At 48.7% G+C, this 23098-nt stretch overlaps 1 protein-coding gene across 1 annotated transcript in view; it reads left to right on the top strand.

Moving 5' to 3' along the window:
• XDH (xanthine dehydrogenase) overlaps window positions 1–23098 on the top strand; it is a 59493-nt gene that overhangs the window by 19994 nt on the left and 16401 nt on the right. The window contains exons 9-24 of the mRNA XM_045870541.3: window positions 370–511; window positions 2819–2911; window positions 3468–3619; window positions 4657–4750; window positions 6091–6200; window positions 8328–8512; window positions 9658–9832; window positions 11346–11429; window positions 12879–13048; window positions 15114–15237; window positions 16907–17026; window positions 17465–17561; window positions 18410–18534; window positions 18856–18989; window positions 19416–19503; window positions 20684–20770. Of these exons, the coding sequence (XP_045726497.2) occupies window positions 370–511; window positions 2819–2911; window positions 3468–3619; window positions 4657–4750; window positions 6091–6200; window positions 8328–8512; window positions 9658–9832; window positions 11346–11429; window positions 12879–13048; window positions 15114–15237; window positions 16907–17026; window positions 17465–17561; window positions 18410–18534; window positions 18856–18989; window positions 19416–19503; window positions 20684–20770 (1980 nt within the window). The remainder of the gene's footprint in view (window positions 1–369; window positions 512–2818; window positions 2912–3467; window positions 3620–4656; window positions 4751–6090; window positions 6201–8327; window positions 8513–9657; window positions 9833–11345; window positions 11430–12878; window positions 13049–15113; window positions 15238–16906; window positions 17027–17464; window positions 17562–18409; window positions 18535–18855; window positions 18990–19415; window positions 19504–20683; window positions 20771–23098) is intronic.

The following is a 23098-nucleotide window of genomic DNA, read 5'->3' as shown; positions in this document are numbered from 1 at the left end:
CATTCTCTCCTGACACCTTCCTTTGCCACCTCTGCCCTGTCCCACACCTTGTCCACTGCACTTCTGGGTGATATTGGGATGAGGGGGCACTGCTCCAGAACCCAGGCTTTCGGTCAGGACAGTTCAGGTTGCCTTGTGGCAGGTGAAGGTCCCATCACCTCCTAAAGAGTAAGCGAGATAATGTAAGAGCCACAACACATCCCCTGCCTCAACACGAGGACGTTGCCCTCCGTTCTCCCTGGACCTGTCTCTTCATTCTGAATTCGGTATTCAACAAATCGGTAGGAGAGTTGATCCCATTGCAGACTTCAGTGTATCAGGAAATGGCGGCGGAAAGGAGACAGTGCGGTAAAAAGCTACATTTTCCAGAGGCTGAAAGATGTTCCTCGGAAGCAGCTGCGTTTTGAAGGCGAGCGCGTGACCTGGATCCAGGCCTCCACCCTGAAGGAGCTGCTGGACCTCAAAGCCCAGTACCCCGAGGCCAAGCTGGTGGTGGGGAACACGGAGATCGGTGAGAGCTGGGGCAGCCCTGCAGCCTGCCCGGGGCCAGTGGGCGGGGGGCAACCCCTCGCTGGCCATGTGTCCTCAAAAATCTTGCTTCTCCGCCCCTGCCCTCATTTCCCATTTCACATATCGGGGCTGTTCTCAGGCCCGAGGAGACCCTTGCTGACTCTCCATGAGCACATAGAGCACCTGCTCTGTGTCGGGTACTATGGGAGGAGCTGGGGCAACAAGATCACTTGTCATCATTCCTTCCCCGAGTATCTCGGGGTCTAAGAGAGGAAGGAGTGATGGGGGTCACATGTCTAGGCTGGTGCCTGACAGACATTAGGGGTTCCACCAATGTCATTCTCTTGCCCCTCCCTTTTTCTAGGGGTGATGTGGCCACCTGCCTGTTGGTGCCACCACCTGGGACATGAGGCTCACCATATGCAAATGGGCAGGGAGACTCAGGTTGTGTTGCTGTCCTCCCCGGTGCTCAAAGGGACGGAAATCCATCCATTTCTGGAGCTGGCTTGGCCCATTTCCACTTTGCTGGGTCCCGAGTCCAGTGAGGCTCCGAGGAAAGGATTGTGGTGGAGCCAAGCTCTGCCTTAGAGGACCTCTGGTGTGGGGGGACTTGACACGCTTTTAAGCAACCACAGGCAGTCCTTTGGGAGACTCTTGGCTCTGGTTCTGGAAGGAGCCCCCTGGGCCCTGGATTCTTGTTAGATCTGTAGACACAGAGAGGAGGGCCTGGCTTGGTTCCACGCTGGTGGAGGACAGAGTAGGCCCCGCCCTGGTGAGCACAGGTGCAGGACCGAGACCCCAGCTGCAGAAACGTGACACACTGGGATGGCACGGTGGCAGGATGGAGATGTGCCTCCAGTGATGTGACCCTGATAGCCTGTGTGGCCGTGGCCCTGGGGTCCAGGGTGGCATGAGTTAAAGTAGAGAATGACTGGCTGGAAGAATTTTCGAGCTCCTTTGACCCATGACATGTTCTTTGCCATGGGTCACATAACATCCTGGACCCAATTAGATTCTAATGGAAGGGAATGAATCCACAAACATTTTGTAAGCTTCAAGTTAGCAATAGCTTCTGAAGACCACTCCATCTGTCTCACCCCTTCTCCCTTATATGTACACCCAAGAGTGTAACTAACCACTGACAACCAGGCAGGGGGCTGGGGGAAGCAGGCCTAGAGAGAGCCTTGTCAGGACGGGCAACCTGCATTCTTTGTCCTGGGAGCCCATATTCAAACAGGCCAGACTCCTCAAAGCCTGGACCACCCATTGGAGACTCTACACAGCACATGAGAGGGTGGGGAGGACACAGACTTCTCTTTGTGAACCTTCCCATCTGTAGCTCTGTGGGAGGGGCTGGGAGAGGTGCAGAGCTAACAGGGTCTGAGGACCAGAGGTGAGTCTGTTCACAGAGCTCTCTACCTTGACTAGCCGAGAACAGAAACCGGATACAGATGTGTGGTCCCGCAGAGCCATGAGCCTGGAAGAATTGAGGCAGACGCTGGGGACCGAGGAGGCAGATTTGATGTTTTCTCTCTCAGTTTTCCTTTTTGTCTGAATGCTAGACTTTCATGTTATTATTACTATGATACCCCAACCCTTAAGAATTGCTCACGGACTGAAACATGCCTGTTCTTAGCTGTGTAATTTGGGCAAGAACCTAACCTTCCTGTGCCTCAGCTTCTTCATCCATAAACAGAAAATCAGTATCTCACAAGGGCTACTGTGAGGATGTAATGAGTTAAAATATGTAAAGTGTTTCGATGGGTTCCTGACATATTTTAGCATGCTGTGCCTTTGTATATTATCCCCTCCGCCCCTGCCGCACACACACACACACACACACACACATTCAAGTTCATCTCATTTGAAACGAAGAATCATGTCAGCGGGGCCTATGGTGGTTCCACGTGTGCTGAGTGGGTTCATGACAGAATTGGGTGTGCTTTCCTTATTGAAGAGCAGAAATTGTTGGGAAGGTATTGAAGACACAAGCAGAGAGAGCTAAATGAAAAAAAAAATGAAGCTTTTTTGAGTAATAAAAACATCAAAAGACCAAAAACACCAAAAGTTCATCTCATTTGAATTCTGATAGGGTTTTTTCTTGGGAGGGAGAGAAAGACACAGTGTTCAGTCTGATAGTGCGGAAACCACACTGAGCCCCCATATCTTGTCCCCCATGCCTGCTAATCCTGAGACCCCCACAGAATATGATGCAGTTGTGAACATAGATCCTGCATGAGTGGCGGGAAAAGTGCTGAGGCCTGTGCTGGTAGGAGCCTCTAACTTCAGGTTTCTTGTTTCTCTCAAGGCATCGAGATGAAGTTCAAGAATAAACTGTTTCCTATGATCGTCTGCCCAGCCTGGATCCCTGAGCTGAATGCAGTGGAGCATGGACCGGAGGGTAAGGAGAGGTGTGCCTGGAGCCCCTGGAGGAAGGGGCTGGGGTACTGGGGATGGGTCACATGGGGTGGTGGGTGCCAGGGAAGCCTCCCTGCATGGGGAGAAGGGGACCCCTTCATAGCCTTCGTCCACTGAGCATCCATGGTAGGGTGCCGGGGGCAAAGGGGGGCTGTGAGGTTTTCAGTAGTCATTCTCAATCCTACCTACACATTAGAATCACTCCTGGGGCAGGGGGTCAGTGCGGGGAGGTCTTGGGGGCTTTTTAAAAAAAAAAAGCCAGGACTTCACCCTCAGGGATCTGATTTTATTGAGTTAAGAACCACTGGTTTAGAGAGCAGTGCATTCTGGTTGTAGGATCAAGAGACATGTGGTTGAGTCCTGGCTCTTACATTAGCTGTGTGGCACTGGGCAAGTCACTTAACCTCTCTGGGCCTTAATTTCCTCACCCATATAAGGACGTGAGATCTGGTCCAGCCTCACTCAGGGACCAGTAGAGTGTCCTAGGAGCTGTGTATGAAAGTGTTTTCTGAGCTGTGATTCTAAGCTTGTGTTTCCAGGTATCTCCTTTGGAGCCTCTTGCCCCTTGAGCTCTGTGGAAAAAACACTGCATGAAGCAGTTGACAACCTTCCTGCCTACAAAACAGAGGTGTTCCAAGGTGTCCTGGAGCAGCTGCGTTGGTTTGCTGGGATGCAGGTCAAGTCTGTGGCGGTGAGTCCTTGTTCGGGGGCCCTCGAGGCTCAGGGCTCGAGGCCTTTTGTCAAAAGCGGGGGGGGGGGGGAGATTGCGGAGGGGACTCATCTGGCCTCTGCTGAAGACCCAGCAGGCCTCAAACTTTAGTGCTTCGAAATGCCTGAGATTGTTAAAAATGCAGATTCCTGGGCCCGCTCTCAGAGATTCTGACTCAGGAGGGCTGGGATGGAGCCCGAAAATGCTTCTGATGAAGGTGGCCCGTGGGTTGCTCTGGGAAGCATGCACGGTGTGACTCAGTCTTTACCCCTGAGGTTGGCATGCCCACCCTGTTCCCGGACTCGGCGAGGCTATCAGCAAGTGGATGAGATAAGTTAGGGAGAAGCCAAATCGGGAGGGGGACTGCCTTTCAGAGTTGGGGGAGAACCAGAGGCGGACCCCCCCCCCCCAATCCCGAGAGGAAGGAGAGGTCCAGCCATTGCCTGTTCACAGCCAAACTTCAGACTAGTCCCAAGTTCCCCGTTTGCTAACGGTGTTCACACACCCGGGGCCATTGGAGGCTCACGACAGCTGATAGTGCTGGGTGGGAAGCCACCCCTTCCATTCGGTTTGGTTGTTGTTTTCAATTAGAACAAAACCAAAAAGCTAACAGCCCACTCCCATTCCCTCACCCTACCCCAAGCATCTGCCACCTCTGTGGATCAGGAGGCAGAAACTCAGAAAGCTCCACTGAGTTCCCCAGCTCGGCTGGACTCTACCTCCAGGAAACATTTGCTTTCATTGTGTAATAAACCACCTCAGCTCTTTCAGAAAAAGTTTGGGTGAAATCGAACAAATTTAAAGGAGCTGACCCAGATTACTGACTGGTAAATTTCAGAGCAGGGATCCAATCCCAAGTGTTCGGATCCCAAGTTTTGCACCTTGTTCTGGATGCCTGAGTGTGGCTGGCCTTGTGCCTTCAGCAGGTGTCACCCATGTGCCCTGTGGTTGGGAGACAGTTGTGAGAGCAACCTTTTCCTGGGTGGGCTGGGCTCTCACACACTCTCCGCTTGTTCTAGTCCATTGGAGGGAACATCATCACCGCCAGCCCCATCTCTGACCTCAACCCTGTGTTCATGGCCAGTGGGGCCAAGCTGACCATCGTGTCCACAGGTGAGCTACGTCATGCAGAAGTCGGGACAGAGGGCCAGGTGGGGGAGAAGTCTCACAAGATAGGTCACTTTCTAGAGAGATAGAGCCCAAAGCTCAATGACCCGTCTGTCCTAAGGTTCAGATCCCTGGAAACTGCAAGGGAGATGGACCCAGGTTGGGGGTCAGGAGAGCTGGACCATGTCTTTATGAAGAATTCACAACAGGGTCTATCATGCAGATCCTTACCTGCGGTGTGCTAGAGCTGGGATGCACAGTCTCGCCGCTGTAAACTGCTGGATTTTTAGGGAGTCTGTGTGTTTGTTAAAATGGCCACTATTAAAAATTGAATTATATAAACTTACAATAGAATAAATTATATCAAAAAGCAAGGTAGTAAATACTCAAAATTCATCACTTTCTAATTATTTGAATCTATTTTACTATTACCCATGCTCTTATGGTTTTTCCCATCTGTTCTACCTGTGGAGTGGAAATGCTATATAACAGTGCATCTTCCTTGTTTGAGGGTCCCCGAGACCACCCCCAGGTTTGATGACTCATAGGAGGTCAGAGAGGACTCCCTGGACTCAGTATATTGTACTCATGACTATGACTTATAAGTGGGAGAATACAAAGCAAAGTCAGCTAAGTGGAGAAGGACATGGGGCACCGTCTGGAGGAAACCAGGCACAGACTTCCAGAGCCTACTCCCGGTGGAGTCACACGGGACACACTTCATTCCCTCAGCAACAAGTTGCATCATGATAATGCATGTGAAGTACCGTCTGCCCGGGAAGTTCTTTGGAGACTGAGCACGTAGGGCTCTTATTGGGGGTGATCATGGAGCTCTGCCGGGCATGAACCAAAGTCCAGACACCCAGAAGGAAAGCAGCTGTTCAGCATACACCATGCTGTTTGTATGAACAGTTTAGACAGAGTGAGTCATTCTCCCCAGGGAATGTGGGAACTCTGCTGAAATCCAAGTTTGCAGAGGACAGCCCCCGGCCAACCTTGTGAGCAGGATTTTCAGAGGATAGCAGGCCTGCTGTGTCAACTCCTTCCTACCCTCTTTCCAACGTCATGTTCACTGATGTCACCCTGATAGCTTGAAATTAGTAGCAGGAGTATTGATACTGTAGAAACTAGCAAATCCTACAAGTCAGGGCTGCCCCCTGCCCACACACAATTGTTAAACATGCACCAGCACATACTTGAGTTAGGATTTCAGATGGAAGATCTTGTCCCCAGCTGTGCCAGAAACTCCCTCTGACTTGTGGGCACCAGAGACCAGGATGGGGAATTCACTAGTGGATTGTTCTCTGCTTTCTCACATTGGCCGCTCTGCTCTGGCCTCCGTACAGGCACAAAGAGAATGGTTCAGATGGACCACACCTTCTTCCCTGGCTACAGAAAGACCCTGCTGGCTCCGGAGGAGATCCTGCTTTCCATCGAGATCCCCTACAGCAGGGAGGTGAGGTGCTCAGGTGCATCCCGAATCACTCTTACCCAGGCTAGGCTCCAGGCGAGGAGACCAGAGTCGGCCTTGGGCACCAACCTTAGCATCTCTCAACTTTAACATTGTTTCTGAACTTTGCCTTTGACCAACCCTATTTCTTTCTGGACAATGAGGAGTTTCAGGGTAGGGGGCACGGGGTGTGCCATGGACTGTGAAACCGACAGCTAGACAGGTGATCCTGAGCAAATTGGGTCCGCTTTCTGAGCCTCAATTTCCTCTTCTGTAAAGTGGGCACAGTGTTACCCACTGTGCAGGTTACTGTGCAAATTGAAATCAAGAATTCATAAGGTTCTAGGCAGATGTCTGGGAGCCAGCGGGGATCCACAGCTGATAGCTAGCAACACAGTTTCAAAAACACATCCAGCTGTGGAGGTCAGAGGAGATGGGTTTCCATGCTGAGTGGAGAAGCTGCCTGTGTCAGGCCCTCACATGCTGATGAGGTGTTTATTTCCTGACCTTGCTCTGGGTTGGCTCGGTTGGATTTCTGCTTCATGGGCAGTTTCTCTGCCCTGTTCAGGCAGGTCTGGGCATTTCTGGCTGTCTTGCTATTGTTCCTTGGGGGCTATGGTGTCTTCACCTGGTTCGGTTCTCTCCTCCCTCAGCAGCCACACATTCTGTAATGGGCCTTGTAGGAAAGTGATCTGTACGAGGCCGGGAACCCAGCCGTAATGGAGAGTATTATGGGTCTCACCCCAGCTAGTGCTCGAGCGAGTGTTACAAGGCATGTTTGCCCTGGCTGATTTTGGCCTCCTTAATGAGAATGCTAATGAAATTAGAGCTGTTTCATCCCTGAGGTGGCTTCTTCATGATTTCCTAGCTTGTCCTTATGGACCCTTTTGAGCAGTGATTCCCAGAATTTTTGTATTTCACGGATCAGTACATTTTTCTTTTGTTTAATTGTGAGTTGGGGAAGGAGGAGGAAACAGGCATAGCACTGCCCAGTTTTTATTTTGCCAGATAGGGACACTGACAAAAAACCACCTCATAAAAGAAAGGAGATTTCCATACCCAGAATTAGGAAGGATTTCTCAAGAAAGAACAGCAGCCAATCTGCTACTGGCATTTCGTGCCAGCCCAGCGGAAACGTCCCCTCGGACCAGCATGGTCCCGGAAGTGAGCAGCTAGAACCTCTGTTCCACAACCAAACTCGAGCTCTGGGCTCACTGTCCCAAGGCCATGTTTGACATCAGGAATCTGGACTAGCTTTATGATTTGGGGGGGTGGGGGAGGAGTCCCTGTGGCTTCTTGGAACAGAAGAAGCCTGTAGCCATTTTGGGCCTCCACAATGGGCCTCCTTGTGCTTTCTCCAATAAGCCTTCCCGTAAACTTCTACCTTTGATGTTAATCAGAATTTGGGGTGAGTTCAGACCTCGAGCAGAGCTTGGCCCAGGAAGGGCTTGATATCAGACGGTTCTTACCTGGAAAGTAACTCACATCCCCCTCCCATCCTGCAAGAGAGGGCCTGGCTTGAATCCAGGGGGAAAGGGATGTTCAAAGCACCAAGGTGGCTATTGTTTCCTGGTGTGACTCAGTCTTTCGGGAAGCGAGGTTTCTAACCATGGCCAGTAGACCCGTGGGGGGCACAAGCTAGAGGGAGCAGGTGCGCGGGCGGCCAGCTGAAGGTGTGCTTCCAACACCCCCTGGCTCTCGTTGCACCTGCTTGAGAGACGGTCAGGCCAGCAGAGGTTTTGGCACAGCCCCTGAGAGGCTGGGTGGGCTCAGATGCCGGGCAGCAGGATGGGAAGGTGAGGGACTGGGGCCCTCTGAGGAGCCTCTGTGAAACCGTCTTTCCTCTTCCCAGCTGTTGGCCGAGAGCACCCCGTTCTCCTTTGTCCTTGACTTTCAACTTTCCTGACTACCAGGGAGAAATCCCAGCCCTTCTCAGCTTCCGGGCACGTTACCTGGAACTTCTGAGAATGTGCTAGTCGGTTCCGCCTGGATCTTTGAATCCCCCCACCGGCCCCTTGCGGGTTTGCGATGGCGTTGTCCCTTCAGCCTGCCCTGTGTCCCCATGCTCCAGCTTCGCCCTCTGTGGTCCTCGCCAGACAAGGTGGGACCAAGAGCCCTTCTGTTCTTTTTTAGGGTGAGTATTTCTCAGCATTCAAGCAGGCCTCCCGGAGGGAAGATGACATAGCCAAGGTGACCTGCGGCATGAGAGTCCTGTTCCAGCCGGAAACGGCGCAGGTAAAGGAGCTGGCCCTTTGCTATGGCGGAATGGCCGACAGAACCATCTCCGCCCTCAAGACCGCGCGGAAGCAGACCGGAAGGTGAGAGCTCCTAGCAAAGCGAAGCCAGAAGCCACCGCGGCCGCTGCGACTGCTAGTACTGCTAGCGTAGCGTAGCGTAGCGTAGCGTAGCGTACTCCTGCCTACCGCTATCACCATGGTTACCGCGCTGCTCCGGCTACTGCTGCCCCCTAGCGGCGCTAGCGTTACGGCTGCTGCCCGCGTGGCTACGGCTGGTCCCGCCGCTGCTGCAGCCACAGCCGCCGCTTCTACTACAATTACTACGGCCAGGGCTACTCCTCTTGTTACCGCGCCTGCTCCTCCCACCGCTCCCGCCGCTGTTGCTCCTGCTCTTCCTGCCGCCGCCACTACCCTGACCAGGAGCCCCCCGGGGCTAGCCGCTGCTCTTGCTGTTGGTACCACAGCCAGTATGACTTCTACTGCTATTGCTGCGGCTAGGCTAGGGCAGCAGGTGACCGCGCCCTTCACCGGCACCGTCCGCTGTAGTCCGCACGATGACCGCATGGATACATAAAGCCTCCCTTTGGAGTTCGGCTCCTCGGTTCCAGTTCCTGGTTCCGGCACTTACCAGCTGGGTTATATAAGTCCAGTTACGTAACCTTCCCATGCCTCAGTTGTCTCGCTGCTGAAATGAGTATACAAATCTTCCCTGGTGCACTTTTTTTTTTTTTAAGATTTTATTTATTTATTTGGCAGAGAAAGACACAGCGAGAGAGAGAACACAAACGGGGAGTGGGAAAGGGAGAAGCAGACTCCGTGCCGAGCAGGGAGCCCGATGCGGGACTGGATCCCGGGACTCCAGGATCATGACCTGAGCCGAAGGCAGTTGCTTAACCAACTGAGCCACCCAGGCGCCCTTCCCTGGTGCACTTTTAAATTGAAATGAAAAGTGATGTTTCATATAAGGGACGTAGGACGTTGCCTAGTGCCTATAATGAGGACTCAGTAGATTGTATTATTATTTTTGTGGTGTTTTCCTTACTGTGTCTCTAAAGATGAGGACACTGAGGCTCAGGCAAGGAACTTGCCTAAAGTTACAAAACTATAAGTATCTGAGCCAAATTTGGAAACAAGGTTCATATGCCTGTCACCCTGAGCATCCCATGCCATACAAATGATTCTGAGGGCCGGATAGGAGCGCTCTCCCACCATCTGCTCTCTGGCAGTTTCTGGAACAAGGAGCTGCTGCAGGACGTGTGTGCAGGCCTGGTGGAGGAGCTGTACCTGTCCCCTGATGCCCCTGGTGGCATGGTGGAGTTCCGGCGGACCCTCACCCTCAGCTTCTTCTTCAAGTTCTACCTGACGGTGCTTCAGAAACTGGGCAAAGGAAACTTGGAAAAGGTGAGTGTGGGGGTGGGGGCAAGATAGAGACGCTCTGCAGGATGCGTTTGGGGATTTAAGAAGCCAGTCTGAGTGAGGGAGTACTGTGGACCAGGTGGTAAATTTGCTTCTCCCTTCTGACGTCTAAGCGCAGAGGAGAAAGTACGAAGGACGAAGGACGCATAGCCCAGGGAGCCGCATGGAGATGGGAGCCAGCAGGGTGGCTGAGAGGCAGAGCACTGGTCTGGGCATCAGTGACATGGGTTCTGGTTCCTGGCTGAGTCATTACCTCACCTGAGAACTGAATAGGTCACAACTCTCTCGAACTCTCCCCTGGAAAAGCTGCAAAAGGGGGTGGGTAGACCAGATGATCCTTCCAGAGGATAGCTGATACAGCTGTGGTTTTGTAGTTAGAATGGGAATGTGGAGTGAGACGAGAAGGTAGTTTGTGGAATGGGGATATGAGGTGGGGCTGCTACAGCCAGGGGCCAGTGGTCACTGCGGTGGTGTGTGTTCTGGAGGGGGTGCGGCTGAACGGGAGCCCGTCTCCCCACATTGGTTCATCAAGTGTTTATTTTGTACCTTTTATGTATAACATTGCACTAGGCGCTAAAGGGGCAGCCTCGTGTGGGAGAGAACCTGGTCAATAAAGGCCAGCCTAGAGTAACAACTGAGAAGATGGTATGGGGAGCACAAAGGAGAGAAGGCTCCACAGATGTGGGGACAGCTGACTGAAATCCCCCTTTGAAAAACATTTGTAATACTTATTTTCTTCTGATTATAAAAGCAATACACTTATTGTGGAAAACTTTGAAAACACAGAAATGTGTTAAAAGTTAAAATTGAAAATAAAAAAATTAAACATTTTTTGAATGAAAAATATTAAATTAAAAAAAATTTAAATTAACTGTTTTTGAAATTGAAATTTCTTTTCTCTCAGATCCTATAGAAAACCAGTGCTTATTTCTCTGATTTTTTTCCTACATTTATCTGTCCATCTCTCTGTCATTATGTTTCCTCTCCCTCTCTCTCTATCTCTCCTTCCACCCACCTACCTATAGACCTGCCATCTTCCTAGCTTTTGATCTGGAACATATAATTTTTCTAAACAGATTCGGAGGCATGCTGCATATAGAATTTTATGCCCCCCTTGATTCTGTTGAGATGATACTGTGCACATTTCCCATATCATTAAATATTTCCCACAGAAATGAGGAGGAAGAAGCCTTTCCCAGCAAGGCTGGGGGAGAAAGAGCAGCGTGCATAAATGCAGTAGGGAGGGAAACCATTTGATGTGTTGGAGAAGTACAGACCATGCACCGTGCAGGCTGCAGGGGTGGGAGAGTAGCTGAGGCTGATATTAAATACTGAGTTCTCGAGCCCCCGAGCTGATGTTGAGCTAGATCCAGCCAGAACTAGACGGCATGTGAAATGAGGAGATGAGGGGAACAGTTGTAACTTTTACCCCCTGGGGACAACCAAGGGTGGGATCAATGATAGAGTCATGATCACCATGGTTATCTTGCCTCCACAGAATTGTACGAAGCTGGACCCCACTGATGCCAGTGCTACGTCACTCTTTCAGAAAGACCCTCCAGCCAATGTCCAGTTCTTCCAAGTGAGTATACATGATGGCTGCCTAATATCACGGGCCCTTGCAGGGCATATCAGATGACGCTAACCATTGGTGAATGACCGACTCGAGTTGGATATAGGTGCTCAAAACTCCTTACTGCTTTGCATAGATATCCAGTGAAGCAAATGGGAATCATATTCATGTTGATGAAGCTTCCCCTTTCCCTACTTAAATTTCTCTCTTGGGATTACTCTCATCTTCACCTGCTCTTTAAAGAAAAAGAAAAAACTTTTTTTTTTTCCATTTTGTCTTTTCTGGTACCTCCGTGGGGCTAGTGTGCAAAGCCAGGCGTTCTCCTGAACATGGATACAAAACAAAACAGCAACTTTTTGAGAAGTACTAGATAAAGGATTAGCTTTTCCTATAAACATTTTGGATTTTGTGGGCCATACAGTCTCTGTTGCAACTCCTCAACTTTGTCATTGTAGCCTAAAAGCAGCCAGAGGTAATACATAAAAGAACGTGTGTGTACCAATAAAGCTTTATTTATAAAAGCAGCCAGTGGGCCAGATTTGACCCACAGGCCACGATTTGTGGACCCCTGCACTAGAGTATGGTGGTCCAAAGTGTGAACTCTGGGGCCTGACTGCCAGGATTTAAATCCAAACTCTGCCATGTCATAACTATAACTTAGGACAGGTCACTTCGACTCTGTACCTTTTGGACAAGTTACGTATGCCTACCTGCAAATGTGCATAATGATGGCATCTCTTTCATAAGATGGCTCTGAGGATTAAATGTATCAGTACAAGTGAATAGCTTAGATAGCTCCTGGCATGTATTAAACATTCAATAAAATATTGGCCATTATTATTATTACTTTGAAAAACACAAAACCAGAATTTTATTATAAATACATTTTAGAACATTTTGGCAAGTACAGAAAGATATGAAGAAGAAAACAAAGATCACCCAAGATCTTACCTCCAAGAGAAAATCATTCCATTTTTGTTTACTTCTCTCCATTTTTTCCTGTGCATACGTAGACGTGTATATACTACATTTATAACATGTATATTTTTGTCCTACAGAATTCAAATGATCACACACACACACACACACACACACAATGTTTTATAGCCTGTTTCTACACCTCACATGAGCATTCTTCTCATTAAAATTCTTCAAAAGTATGTCTTAACAGTTGCATACTATTGCGTTGTATGCATATAGCAGAATCTTTTTACTCCATCCTCAATGAATGGACATAGAGGTTCCTCTTTAGTTATTTATTTTTTGTTCCTTGTAGAGTGATACTTTGAGTTCCTTTCTAATGACTTCTTATCTGCTTTCTGTTCCTGTGCCCCTCCTGCCGCCTTCGTCCTCACTCCTCAGGTGTGCTTTGGCTTGAAGCTCTCCATACTTTCCCTGCGCCTGTAGGGAAACATTGTCCTCCGCAGCTCAGCTTGACTGGTGACCATGTTGTTCCAGGAGGTGCCCGAGGGTCAGTCAGAGGAGGACATGGTGGGCCGGCCCCTGCCCCACCTGGCCGCGGCCATGCAGGCTTCTGGGGAGGCTGTGTACTGTGATGACATCCCTCGCTACGAGAATGAGCTGTCCCTCCGGCTGGTCACCAGCACCAAGGCCCATGCCAAGATCACGTGAGTATAGGAAATATTCTCGTCGTGGGGAAGGGCCCTGGGAGGCTCATCCAGGGCCTTCCGGTCTGGAGAGGAACATGGGGACTCGTCTTGAAACCAGCCCGGGGAGGAGCCGGAGGCTTCGGGGGCTCAGTAGTGCCTGGGAGGGTGAGGGGATGACATTGGAGGTATAGATAGGGGCCCGATGAGGGAAGCCTTGGATGCTGAACCGGGAGATTACACGTGGCCTGAAAAGCAGTGAGGAGCTTTTAACAGGAACAGCTTAGATCTGCACTTTGATGTTGGGCTAAACGTCAATGCCGAATTTCAGGAGGACTTGAGTCAGTATTAAGGGGAAGTGCATGGCCTTAGAGATTGTGTCCCTGCTCCGGCGCTTTGCCACCGAGACGTTGGCCTGCATGCTTCAGCTCTCAGTTTCCCCATTCACAATAGGATGTTTTCATGAGGATCAGTGATGGAGTCCACAAAGGACCTAGCAGAGAATAATCACTTGTACCTGTTTGTTGAACTTGGAGAACCCAAATGACAAGAATGGCCACCTCTATGATAATAACAATAATACCCAACGCTCATAGGGCACTTAATATTTGCTGCAGCTTGGTTTAAAGCATTTTCCACAGATTGGCACATTTACTACTCTCAGCAACCCTATCGGCAGGTCCTGTTATCCCCATGTTCCAGATAAGGAGACAGGCACAAACACGGTCAGTTACCTGCCCCGCATCCCAGAGTCGGCGGCAAAGCCAGAGTTTGAAAGCAGGCAGCACTGGCCGCTGGATGCTCAGGCCAGAAGCTGACTGTGATTTGTGCGTGGGCATTAGACGCAGAGCCTGCTGAACGGAGAAACCCTTCTTGGGTCCCGCCCCTGCAGGGATTAGCAACCCAGTCTCTTCAGAGCCACCTGGAGACAGGCTCTGGGAATAGTAACATGGACACAGATAAAACCTAACAGATAAGTAAACCCCTCCAGCTCTCTGAGAAAAAAAAAGAAAAAAAAAAAGTTTAAGAAGATACGGTTGCCTGCTTTAGGGTAAATTCATTTGCCTTTGTCCTTGTCTTGAGCTCATACTGACCTCACTGACCACGATCCACATTGTCTACATTCAGAGAACTTTGCTCCACCAGAGCGGTGTGTGAATGAATATAGTAGGAGGACGGGGGACTCTGTAGCAACTGCAAAGATCCGGGCTTTCCCGGCTGTGTGTACGTGGAGGGCAGTAAGGTATAGCGGAAGTGGACCTGGCTTGGGCTTTTTTATAACCTAATCTCGTGCCTAACCCCAGCAATGCTGCTCTCTGGCTGGGTGACTTTGGATAAGCCACTTAATTTCCCTGAGCTGAGGTTCCCCAAATGTAACCTGGGAATAATGACAATGACTTTCTGGGGGCTGTGATGTGGCTTGCCCATTTGGAAGTTGGTTGGTACTCAGAATAGTTTCCATACTTTTCTCTGAGGTGCCTCTGTGCTATTTCCCCATGGGGGCCCGGGCCAGAGTGAGCAGTACATATTTGTGACTGTTATAAGTGATGCAGTCTCCAGGCATTCTCCCTCTCAGGACTGCTGAGGGCCGGGGGGCCCTGCCGTTCTGGGATAGCTCCATGAAGGTGAGGAGAGAAATTTGGCTGTGTGACGATGTTCAGGGCCATGTGATCAGTGGTGCAGCAAGGGCCCCAACATGCTGTTTCAGTGTGGGAATTAGCTGTGATGTGGGTTTGAGCTGGAGCTTTCAAGAGTCAATGCTACTCACTGTGATTCAGTTCCCTCACAGAGGGTCCATGGGGGCGGGCTGTCCTGTTCATCTTCCATCCCCCACAGCACTCAGCATGGTGGCCTTCACAGGGGAAGCATTCAATCAGCATTTGCAGAATAGGATAGGGTAGGATAGGATAGGATAAGATAGGATATAGAATATAGGATGGGATAGAATAGAACAGACTAGAAGTGGAGAAAGGAGGAATTCAAGTGGAGGAAAAACCATCAGTGTGAGGACAGAGGTATCCAGTGGGGTGGTGGGTCTTTTGCTCTGGTTTCCTGCCTGGGCCCCTCACTGTGCTCATTCTTGCAGGTGCATAGATATTTCAGAAGCTCAGAAGGTGCCAGGGTTTGTTTGCTTTATCTCTGCTGAGGATGTTCCTGGAAGTAATAAAACAGGAATTTTTAATGATGAAACAGTCTTTGCAAAGGATGAGGTAGGTCTTGGATTTTTTTCAGATATGAAGTTAGTGGAATGAACGCTTGCTTGAGTTTTAATTTATGCTCATGCCTCCAAATCCCTAATCTTGAAAAGATTCCATATTTGCACATACTGTGGCCATCATCCGATTGGCCAGGGTGCAGGACAATCGGTAAAGGGATGGAGTCTGTCTGGTGGCACTTTAAACTTTCACTTAGTGTTTACTTGTTTATTTAACTGATGGTTGCTAATTGCACATAGTAGGATGAGTCCCAGCCAAAGTGACATTAAAACAAGACTGGTGATTGTTTTTGAACTACCAGTTATGTTCTTAGGGGTTTGATGTTAAGTTCCTTTATTAAAGAAAATAAAAATGTGGCAAACAAACTAACCAGAATAGAAATCACAATACCATCACTATGTGTATTGATAATTCACTTATATGAAAGTTCACCTATTGATATACAGAGTTCTCACACACACACACACACACACACACACTTTCCAAACATTCAAAATGGCGGCTACGAAAAACCATATACTTCTAGGATAGTTCTCAGTCACTTTACGATTCCAGTACAGATCAAATGCAATTTGGAGATGAGCAGGTGTTGCTGAAGGGCAAATTCACTTTCTTATTAATGTGCAAGTGAAGGAGAGCAATCAAAAACTACAACCATGAGACACAAGAACTCCATCTGACAGAAGAACAAATTACTTTTACAAACTTCAAGAGCCTCTAAGACCACTGCTAGCATTATGGGTAGTGAGAATCAGCCAAGTATAACCACCACAGCCCTAATCAATTAAGTCAACAACTTAACTGGGTCCTCAAGAGATAACAATCAGAGACAGTATGGGTTTCTAGTGTCAGAAACCTCATATTCCAAAGTGATGAATTGGACATTTTTTTTTTTTTTTGGTATATATTTTGGGGAATATTGGAAGAAAATTGCCTGTGAAGGAATTGAATCATTAAGTAATGAGAAAATGACAATCCTTATTCTATAAATCTAACAAAAAACTGGTTTATGGGTCATCCAGTCTAAGAACCAGCATTTGGAAACTACTGCTTCTCGGCATCTAGATGAAGTATAAGACACGAGTACTGCCTTTGAGAAGCTTTTGGTGTAAATCTGGAAACAAGATAAAAGAGAGTGGGGTGGCAGAAGAGAATGAAACTGGAAGTTGGCGCTAAGATTTAGTCGCGGTCTAGCAATGTGCCAAGGCAAGACTGTCATCTTGCCTTCTGGGTCTGCATCTCTTTCCCCTAAGAACAAGGGTGCTGGAGTGGATCTGAGTCAACAGAGAGACTTCGTGCTGCCATACCTCCCGTTCTCCTGCTCACGACATGACTAATCAATTGCCACATTTTATCCTGGGCAACTTCTCAACAAGCTGCCAGTAGTAAATCATCAGAATTGGTCTTTGAGATGAAGTGAGTTTACCATCCTGATACTAGTGATCTCCAAGTCCTATTCCAATTCCACTGATTCTAAACACTTATGAAGAAGCACATAGTCCCAAATAGTAGGACAAAGACATGAAAAGACTCCAGGGCATTCCTGAAAGGTACCTTAAGGAAACTGTGGGGGCAAAGACTTCCTTTGCCTTTTGAACAATCCAAAATAATTTGCTTCGTGAAGAACACGTGATATTCTTTAACAGTCTGGCTCTGTTCCCAGGTGACCTGTGTTGGGCACATCATTGGTGCTGTGGTCACCGACACCCCAGAACATGCACAGAGAGCTGCTCAAGGGGTGAAAATCACCTATGAAGAACTTCCCGCCATTATCACAATTGAGGTAATTGAGAAAGGGCCACATGGAAATGGGTGAGCTCCCTGTGCCTGGAGGCACCTTTACTGGGATCCTTTAGGGAGGATTTTTAAATCTCTTCCAGTCCCAGGATTGTGTGGTCTTCCGAAACCTTCCCCATCATGGTCCCAGACTCAGTCCACTAGTGGCCAAATTAGGTTCCTCCTTCCCAATGCCAGCTCCCATTGGTTCCCTGAGGGACCCCACTTTTCCTCAAGATTCAAGGTTGTCCACCTATCTCTGAGGAAATGGAGGAATGCGACCCCCTGGGCCACACACAAGCTTACTTTAAGTCTGTGTAAGACATTTGTAGAGATGTCTGTGTGAGAAGAGAGAGGGAGTTCCAGCAGCTTCTCTTCCCAGGTCGAAAACGACCTTCCTTCTCCTCTGAAAGTCCACTCACTGAAGCCTCTTTCTGGTCCTCAGGATGCTATAAAAAACAACTCCTTTTATGGGTCTGAGCTGAAGATTGGGAAAGGAGACCTCATGAAGGGATTTTCGGAAGCAGACAATATTGTTTCAGGTACAGCCGGTACCATGGGGTCCCAGGCACGAGTTGGCCCTGGTTTATGAATTAAATTCAAGGGCTGGACCTTGAGTCCTAGAGCAGGGGAGTGAATTTTTACCAGAAGAGTCCTCCTGACATTTGTAACCAAATAGTAGACAGTTGGCAGGGAACGACCCTCTGTCATCTTCATCTCTGCCCTCCAGTCTCTAGGCTAGATTAGACCTAAGGGATTCTTGGGAACTGGTAGTATGTCGATTTGGAAGACTGTCCAGGGAAAGTAGCAGCCACAGATCCTGGCCCCCCACTGTGGGCCCGCAGGCAGTCCTCACACATCTGCAGCCAGGGCTCTCCCCCTCTCCCCCTCCTTTGCCCTCCCCCCCTCCTTCCCCACCCCCACACCATGGAGTTAGGCCTCTAGCTCCCACACAGCGCAGGGCTGCCGACCAGACCCCTTCTGGAATTGTCACCTACACGGTCCCTCGTGCACTGCTAAGTCTCTGCTGAGCCAGCTTTCCAGTTGGCCGAATACCTTCAGTTTCAGAAGATGATCTCATTTTCAGCTTTTCAGTCACATCTGTTAATTCCTTCTTTACCTTTCCCAAAATTTTACAATAATAGTTTAAAAGTCTTTAATGTTTGCAGTGAAAGAAAGCGTCATGCGTGCTGCATTTTGGTATCATTCTGGTTTCTTTGTTGGGGTGGGGGATTCGGCTCCCAGATGGCTAAGGCTTTGAGACCCTTTCCACCCATGTTGGGAACCTGGAGGTGACCTGTGAGCGGTTGGTTCCTGCCCAGGGCCCAGGGCGAGCATGATCTCCTTGAGCAAACTCAGGATCACTGTGGGGGTCTTGTTGCTCCCCCAGGCGAGGTGCACATTGGTGGCCAAGAGCACTTCTACCTGGAGACTCACTGCACCATCGCTGTCCCGAAAGGCGAGCAGGGGGAGATGGAGCTCTTTGTGTCTACACAGAACACCATGAAGACCCAGGTAGGCGTCCTGTGGGTCAGCTCCGGGGCCCGGGGAGGACACTGGGGAGTGTGGCAGACTGGGCATGGCAGTGTGGGACATGGGGAAAGGGAGATCTGGGCTGGGCCAGAAGGGGATTTGAGGGTCTGGAGTGCTGGATCCCAACACCAGCAGCTCAATGGCTGCCTGGGTACGTAGGGGGAGGGGGAGCTTCTGGAATCAAGGAAAGTCTCCATATTCACAGCAGTAATTAGGCTCATGGATGTCGGACAGGCTCCAGCTCAGGCCTGAAGTAAGTCCAGATGATACCTTCAGTGCAAGTAATTTTTCTTTTGTCCACAGAGCTTTGTTGCAAACATGTTGGGGGTTCCAGCAAACCGGATTTTGGTCCGAGTGAAGAGAATCGGAGGAGGTTTTGGAGGGAAAGAGACCCGGAGCACTGTGGTATCCACAGCAGTGGCCCTGGCTGCACACAAGTGAGTCCTCCCTGCCAGTTCCTGGGAAGGAGAATAGGCTGCCTCTGCCAGGAAGGCTTTCTGGATTTCCCCCTTTAAGAAGTAGATTCCCCTTGCTTTGAATTTTCCCAGCCTTCTGTTTTTAGAGCTCTTGGGCATTGGGATGAGGGTAATACCCTGTTTCTTTGTGTTCCACGCATGGATCTGTGTCTTGTCTTCCCTATCTGGCTGTGAGGGCCCTGCGGGGCCAGGACATACCTCACATCCTTCTATTCCCTGCCTTGTCCAGCACAGTGCCTACACAGCTAGACAGCGAGGCAGCCAAGCACAGGTCTGCGTGTGCCAGGTGGAAAGAGAATTGTCCTGTGCTGTTTTCATCCCTGGGACTGACAAGAATGGGCCATTGCAGAGGCTCCCGGGGTTCTAACCCTCTGATGCCTCCCTCAGGACTGGCCGCCCTGTGCGCTGCATGCTGGATCGTGATGAGGACATGCTGATAACTGGCGGCAGACATCCCTTCTTGGCCAAATACAAGGTTCCAGATGTCGGCAGCTATGCAGGGGATGGGAGGGACAGTGCCATCTCACTGGGAAAGCTGGGGATGAAGGTCTAGGGATCCTGGGACATACTCTTAACATTTTTCATGACTACTTGTAGAAGTTCAAAGAAGAAATAGCCACGAGAAAAATTCAAATTGGCCAACAGCAACATAGAGGGGTGATGCTGGCTGGCCACCTCCCAAGTGATGTCCCAGCGTGGTATCTATGCCTTTTGTGAATTTGCTCTGGTCCATATCTGGTCTTTGTCCACTCAGACTGAGAAGCATGACTTTTCAGCAGCCCGGGGGTAAATCCATCCTGCAGAATGTTCTAATGTTCATGTGTTCACTGCCTGATATAAAAACCAGAACGACTGCTTAGTGCTTAGTAATTTACAATGAGAAATGAAACTGCCCAGGGCCTGGACAGGCCCAAGTTGTTAGGGTGGGCACCTGCCCCATCAGACCGTATATGGCTGGTCACTGCCAGTTCCTCTGTGGGATGGTCCCTTTTCTGGGTCCCTTTGGATCACCATGCATCCTGTCCCTCTAAACACCAGCATACCCTGCCAGATCCCAGTCTGGGAGTCCTTCTCTCCATGAGCCGGCGTTGAACATCTCTCCTTTGACCTCTTCTGATTTTGTTTCATGATTGAACTCCCCCAAAGGGATCATATTTCCCTTATTCCCAAATTCATGTGGGCCCAAAGAAAGGAACTCGGTCTCCTGAGTCCCAGTTCCTCACTTATGGAATGGCCTGTAAAGTTTGTTCTGATGGCCACATAAGGTCAGGGATATGAAAGCACATTCATGCTTGTTTGGGGGGTGACTTGGTGTCTGCTGGCCAAATGCTGTACGGGATGTCTCCAGTATCTTTCTCAGTTTTTCTGCCCAGCCCTCCCCTCTCTGCCTCCTCACTCCCTCTCACACAACCAGAAGCCAGGAGTAGGTAGGAGGAAGGAGGAGTGTGGGGAGAAGGTGTGTCCAGGGTTGAGGAGCCATGGAACGTCACTGGAGAGATGTTAGTTCCTCTCTGCTTCACCTGTTAAGCTCTGGTGACCTCGTTTTCACAGTGTGATGTCTTATTCTTTCTGCTTCCTCCAGGTAGCATAGGTGGGAGGGGATGACTCGGGTTAGCAGAGGAAGGGCACTGGTGAGAAACCCCTCTCCTCAACAGGTTGGCTTCATGAAGGATGGGAAGGTGGTGGCTTTGAAGGTGGAGCACTACAGCAATGCGGGGAACACCTTGGATCTCTCCCAGAGTGTAAGTACAAGGCACCCCTGCATCCCGGCGGGGGGGTGACTGGGAGGTCAAGGGTGGGCCCCACAGCCATCCTGGCATGGGCCTCCTCAGTTCCTGCCTGTTACTGTGGTAGTAGCCTCCCCATTGGTCCCCATCCTCAGGTTCTCCACCCTTGGCTCATCTCTAAAGCACAAAGATAATCATATTACCTTCCTGATTGGAAACCCTTCCTGCTTTTTCAAGATACTTTGCCAAACAAGCAAAGTTAGTTACAAAACTTGATGCATAGTCTGGTGATATTGCATGTATGTGTATGTAAAATTAACATATGCCTCTATTATATATATATATATATATAATGATATGCATGGAAGATTCCAAAAGAACATACACTAAACAATGATTGGGTGGGACAAGGGGGGGGGCACTCACTGTCATTTCCTATATAACACATTTTTGTAATGTTTGAATTTTAAGTAATGAATTGAATTTCTTTTTTTAGTAACAGTTTCATTGAAGTATAGTTTATACACCATAAAATTCACCCATTTGAAGTATATAATTTAATGGTTTTTAGTAAATTTAAAGAGTCATGCAACCATTATCATGATCTAGTTTTCAAACATTTTCATCACTTCAAAGTGATCTCTTGCAGTTGCTCCTGTTCTCACCCCCACCCAACCCCAGGCCTAGACACCCACCAGTCTACTTTCTGTCTTTATAGATTTTCCTCTTGTAGTTGATTCATATAAACAGACTCATATACTATGTAATTTTTTGTGTCTGGCTTTTTATCTCAGATTAAAGTTTTTAGGTTCATCCATGTTATAGTATGCATTAGTCCTTCATTCTTTTCTGTTGATAATATTTCATCATATGGATAGACCATATTTTGTTTTCCATTCACCACTTGATGAGCATTTGAGTTTCCAGTGTTTAGCCTTTATGGATAAAGGCTATTTATTTATTTATTTTTTAAAGATTTTATTCATTTGAGAGTGTGAGAGAGAAAGCACAAGCAGGGGGGAGAGAGAGAAGCAGGCTCCCTGCTGAGCTGGGAGCCTGATGTGGGGCTCGATCCCAGGACCCTGGGACCATGACCCGAGCAGAAGGCAGATGCTCAACCAACTGAGCCACCCAGGCGCCCCTCCTTTGAGTCTTTTTTTTTTTTTTTAAAGATTTTATTTATTTGAGAGAGAGAGAATGAGAGAGAGCACATGAGAGGGGGGAGAGTCAGAGGGAGAAGCAGACTCCCTGCCGAGCAGGGAGCCCGATGCGGGACTCGATCCAGGGACTCTAGGATCATGACCTGAGCCGAAGGCAGTTGCTTAACTACTGAGCCACCCGGGCGCCCCCCTCCTTTGAGTCTTATGTAGACATGTATTTTTGTTGATTTTGAAAGTTAATGGTTACCTTTGTGATACTACTTTTTATAATTTTTTAAAAATCTTAATTTTATAACCATATTAGTTATATATGCATAGATTCTTCTTGTAAAAATAAGTCACATTTCAGGAAAAACAGAAGTTCCCATGAATCCACACCCCCTGTGCCTCTCTTCTTTGCTAGGGGCTAACTGGCTCAATTAGAAAACTTCACACTTCAGATCTAGTGTGAAAACGTCTCAAAAAAAAGAAACACATTTAGCATTCTCACCATTTGCGACACATGCCTCTTGGTGTTGTAGGAAAAATCAGGTTGAAAAAGATACAGTGCTTGTCCCCAAAGACCTTAGAAGCTTTTAAATTCAATCCAGCAAACATTTATTGAGTGCCTAGGGTGGCAACATAAAGAATATACGGCATTGTTTCTGCCCTCAGGAAGTTCACAGTGTGGTGGGGGAGACAGATAATAAAAGACAAAATGAAATAGAAGTACAAGTTGATAGAGTGCTAAGGGAAAGCAAAAGTGGAATTAATTGAGACATACTAAAAGCATCTAGGATGCCTAAGACTGAAATAACCAAAGACACAAAAAGCAACCTGTGGGAAAGAGAGTCTATACACAGGGAAGTAAACCAAACCCCAAATGAAACAAACAAATAAAAGCTGCCATTGGTCTCATCAGAGAGATGAATTATTATACCTTCAAGAAAGAATAGGATGCCATAAAAATGGAACAGTCAGAGAATAAAAATGAACTCTGGTGAATTAAAACTCTGAAAGCAGAAGGGTTGGAAGAAACTTGAGCAAATCTCCCCAAGTAAAGACAAAAAATATGGAAAAATAGGAGAGAAGACACTACAAAATTCAAGGACTCGTCCAGGAGATCCAAATAATCAAAGTTTCAGAGAGAAAGAATGGAAACAAGAAAGAGGAGGAAATTGTCAGGAAGTGACTCAGGAAATCC

This window comes from Mirounga angustirostris, unplaced genomic scaffold, assembly GCF_029215605.1.
Source record: "Mirounga angustirostris isolate CCGP_5_RB_7025 unplaced genomic scaffold, mMirAng1.0.hap1 SCAF_10, whole genome shotgun sequence".
In the NCBI taxonomy this organism is placed as follows: Eukaryota; Metazoa; Chordata; class Mammalia; order Carnivora; family Phocidae; genus Mirounga; species Mirounga angustirostris.
This window is presented reverse-complemented; position numbering and strand designations above follow the sequence as displayed.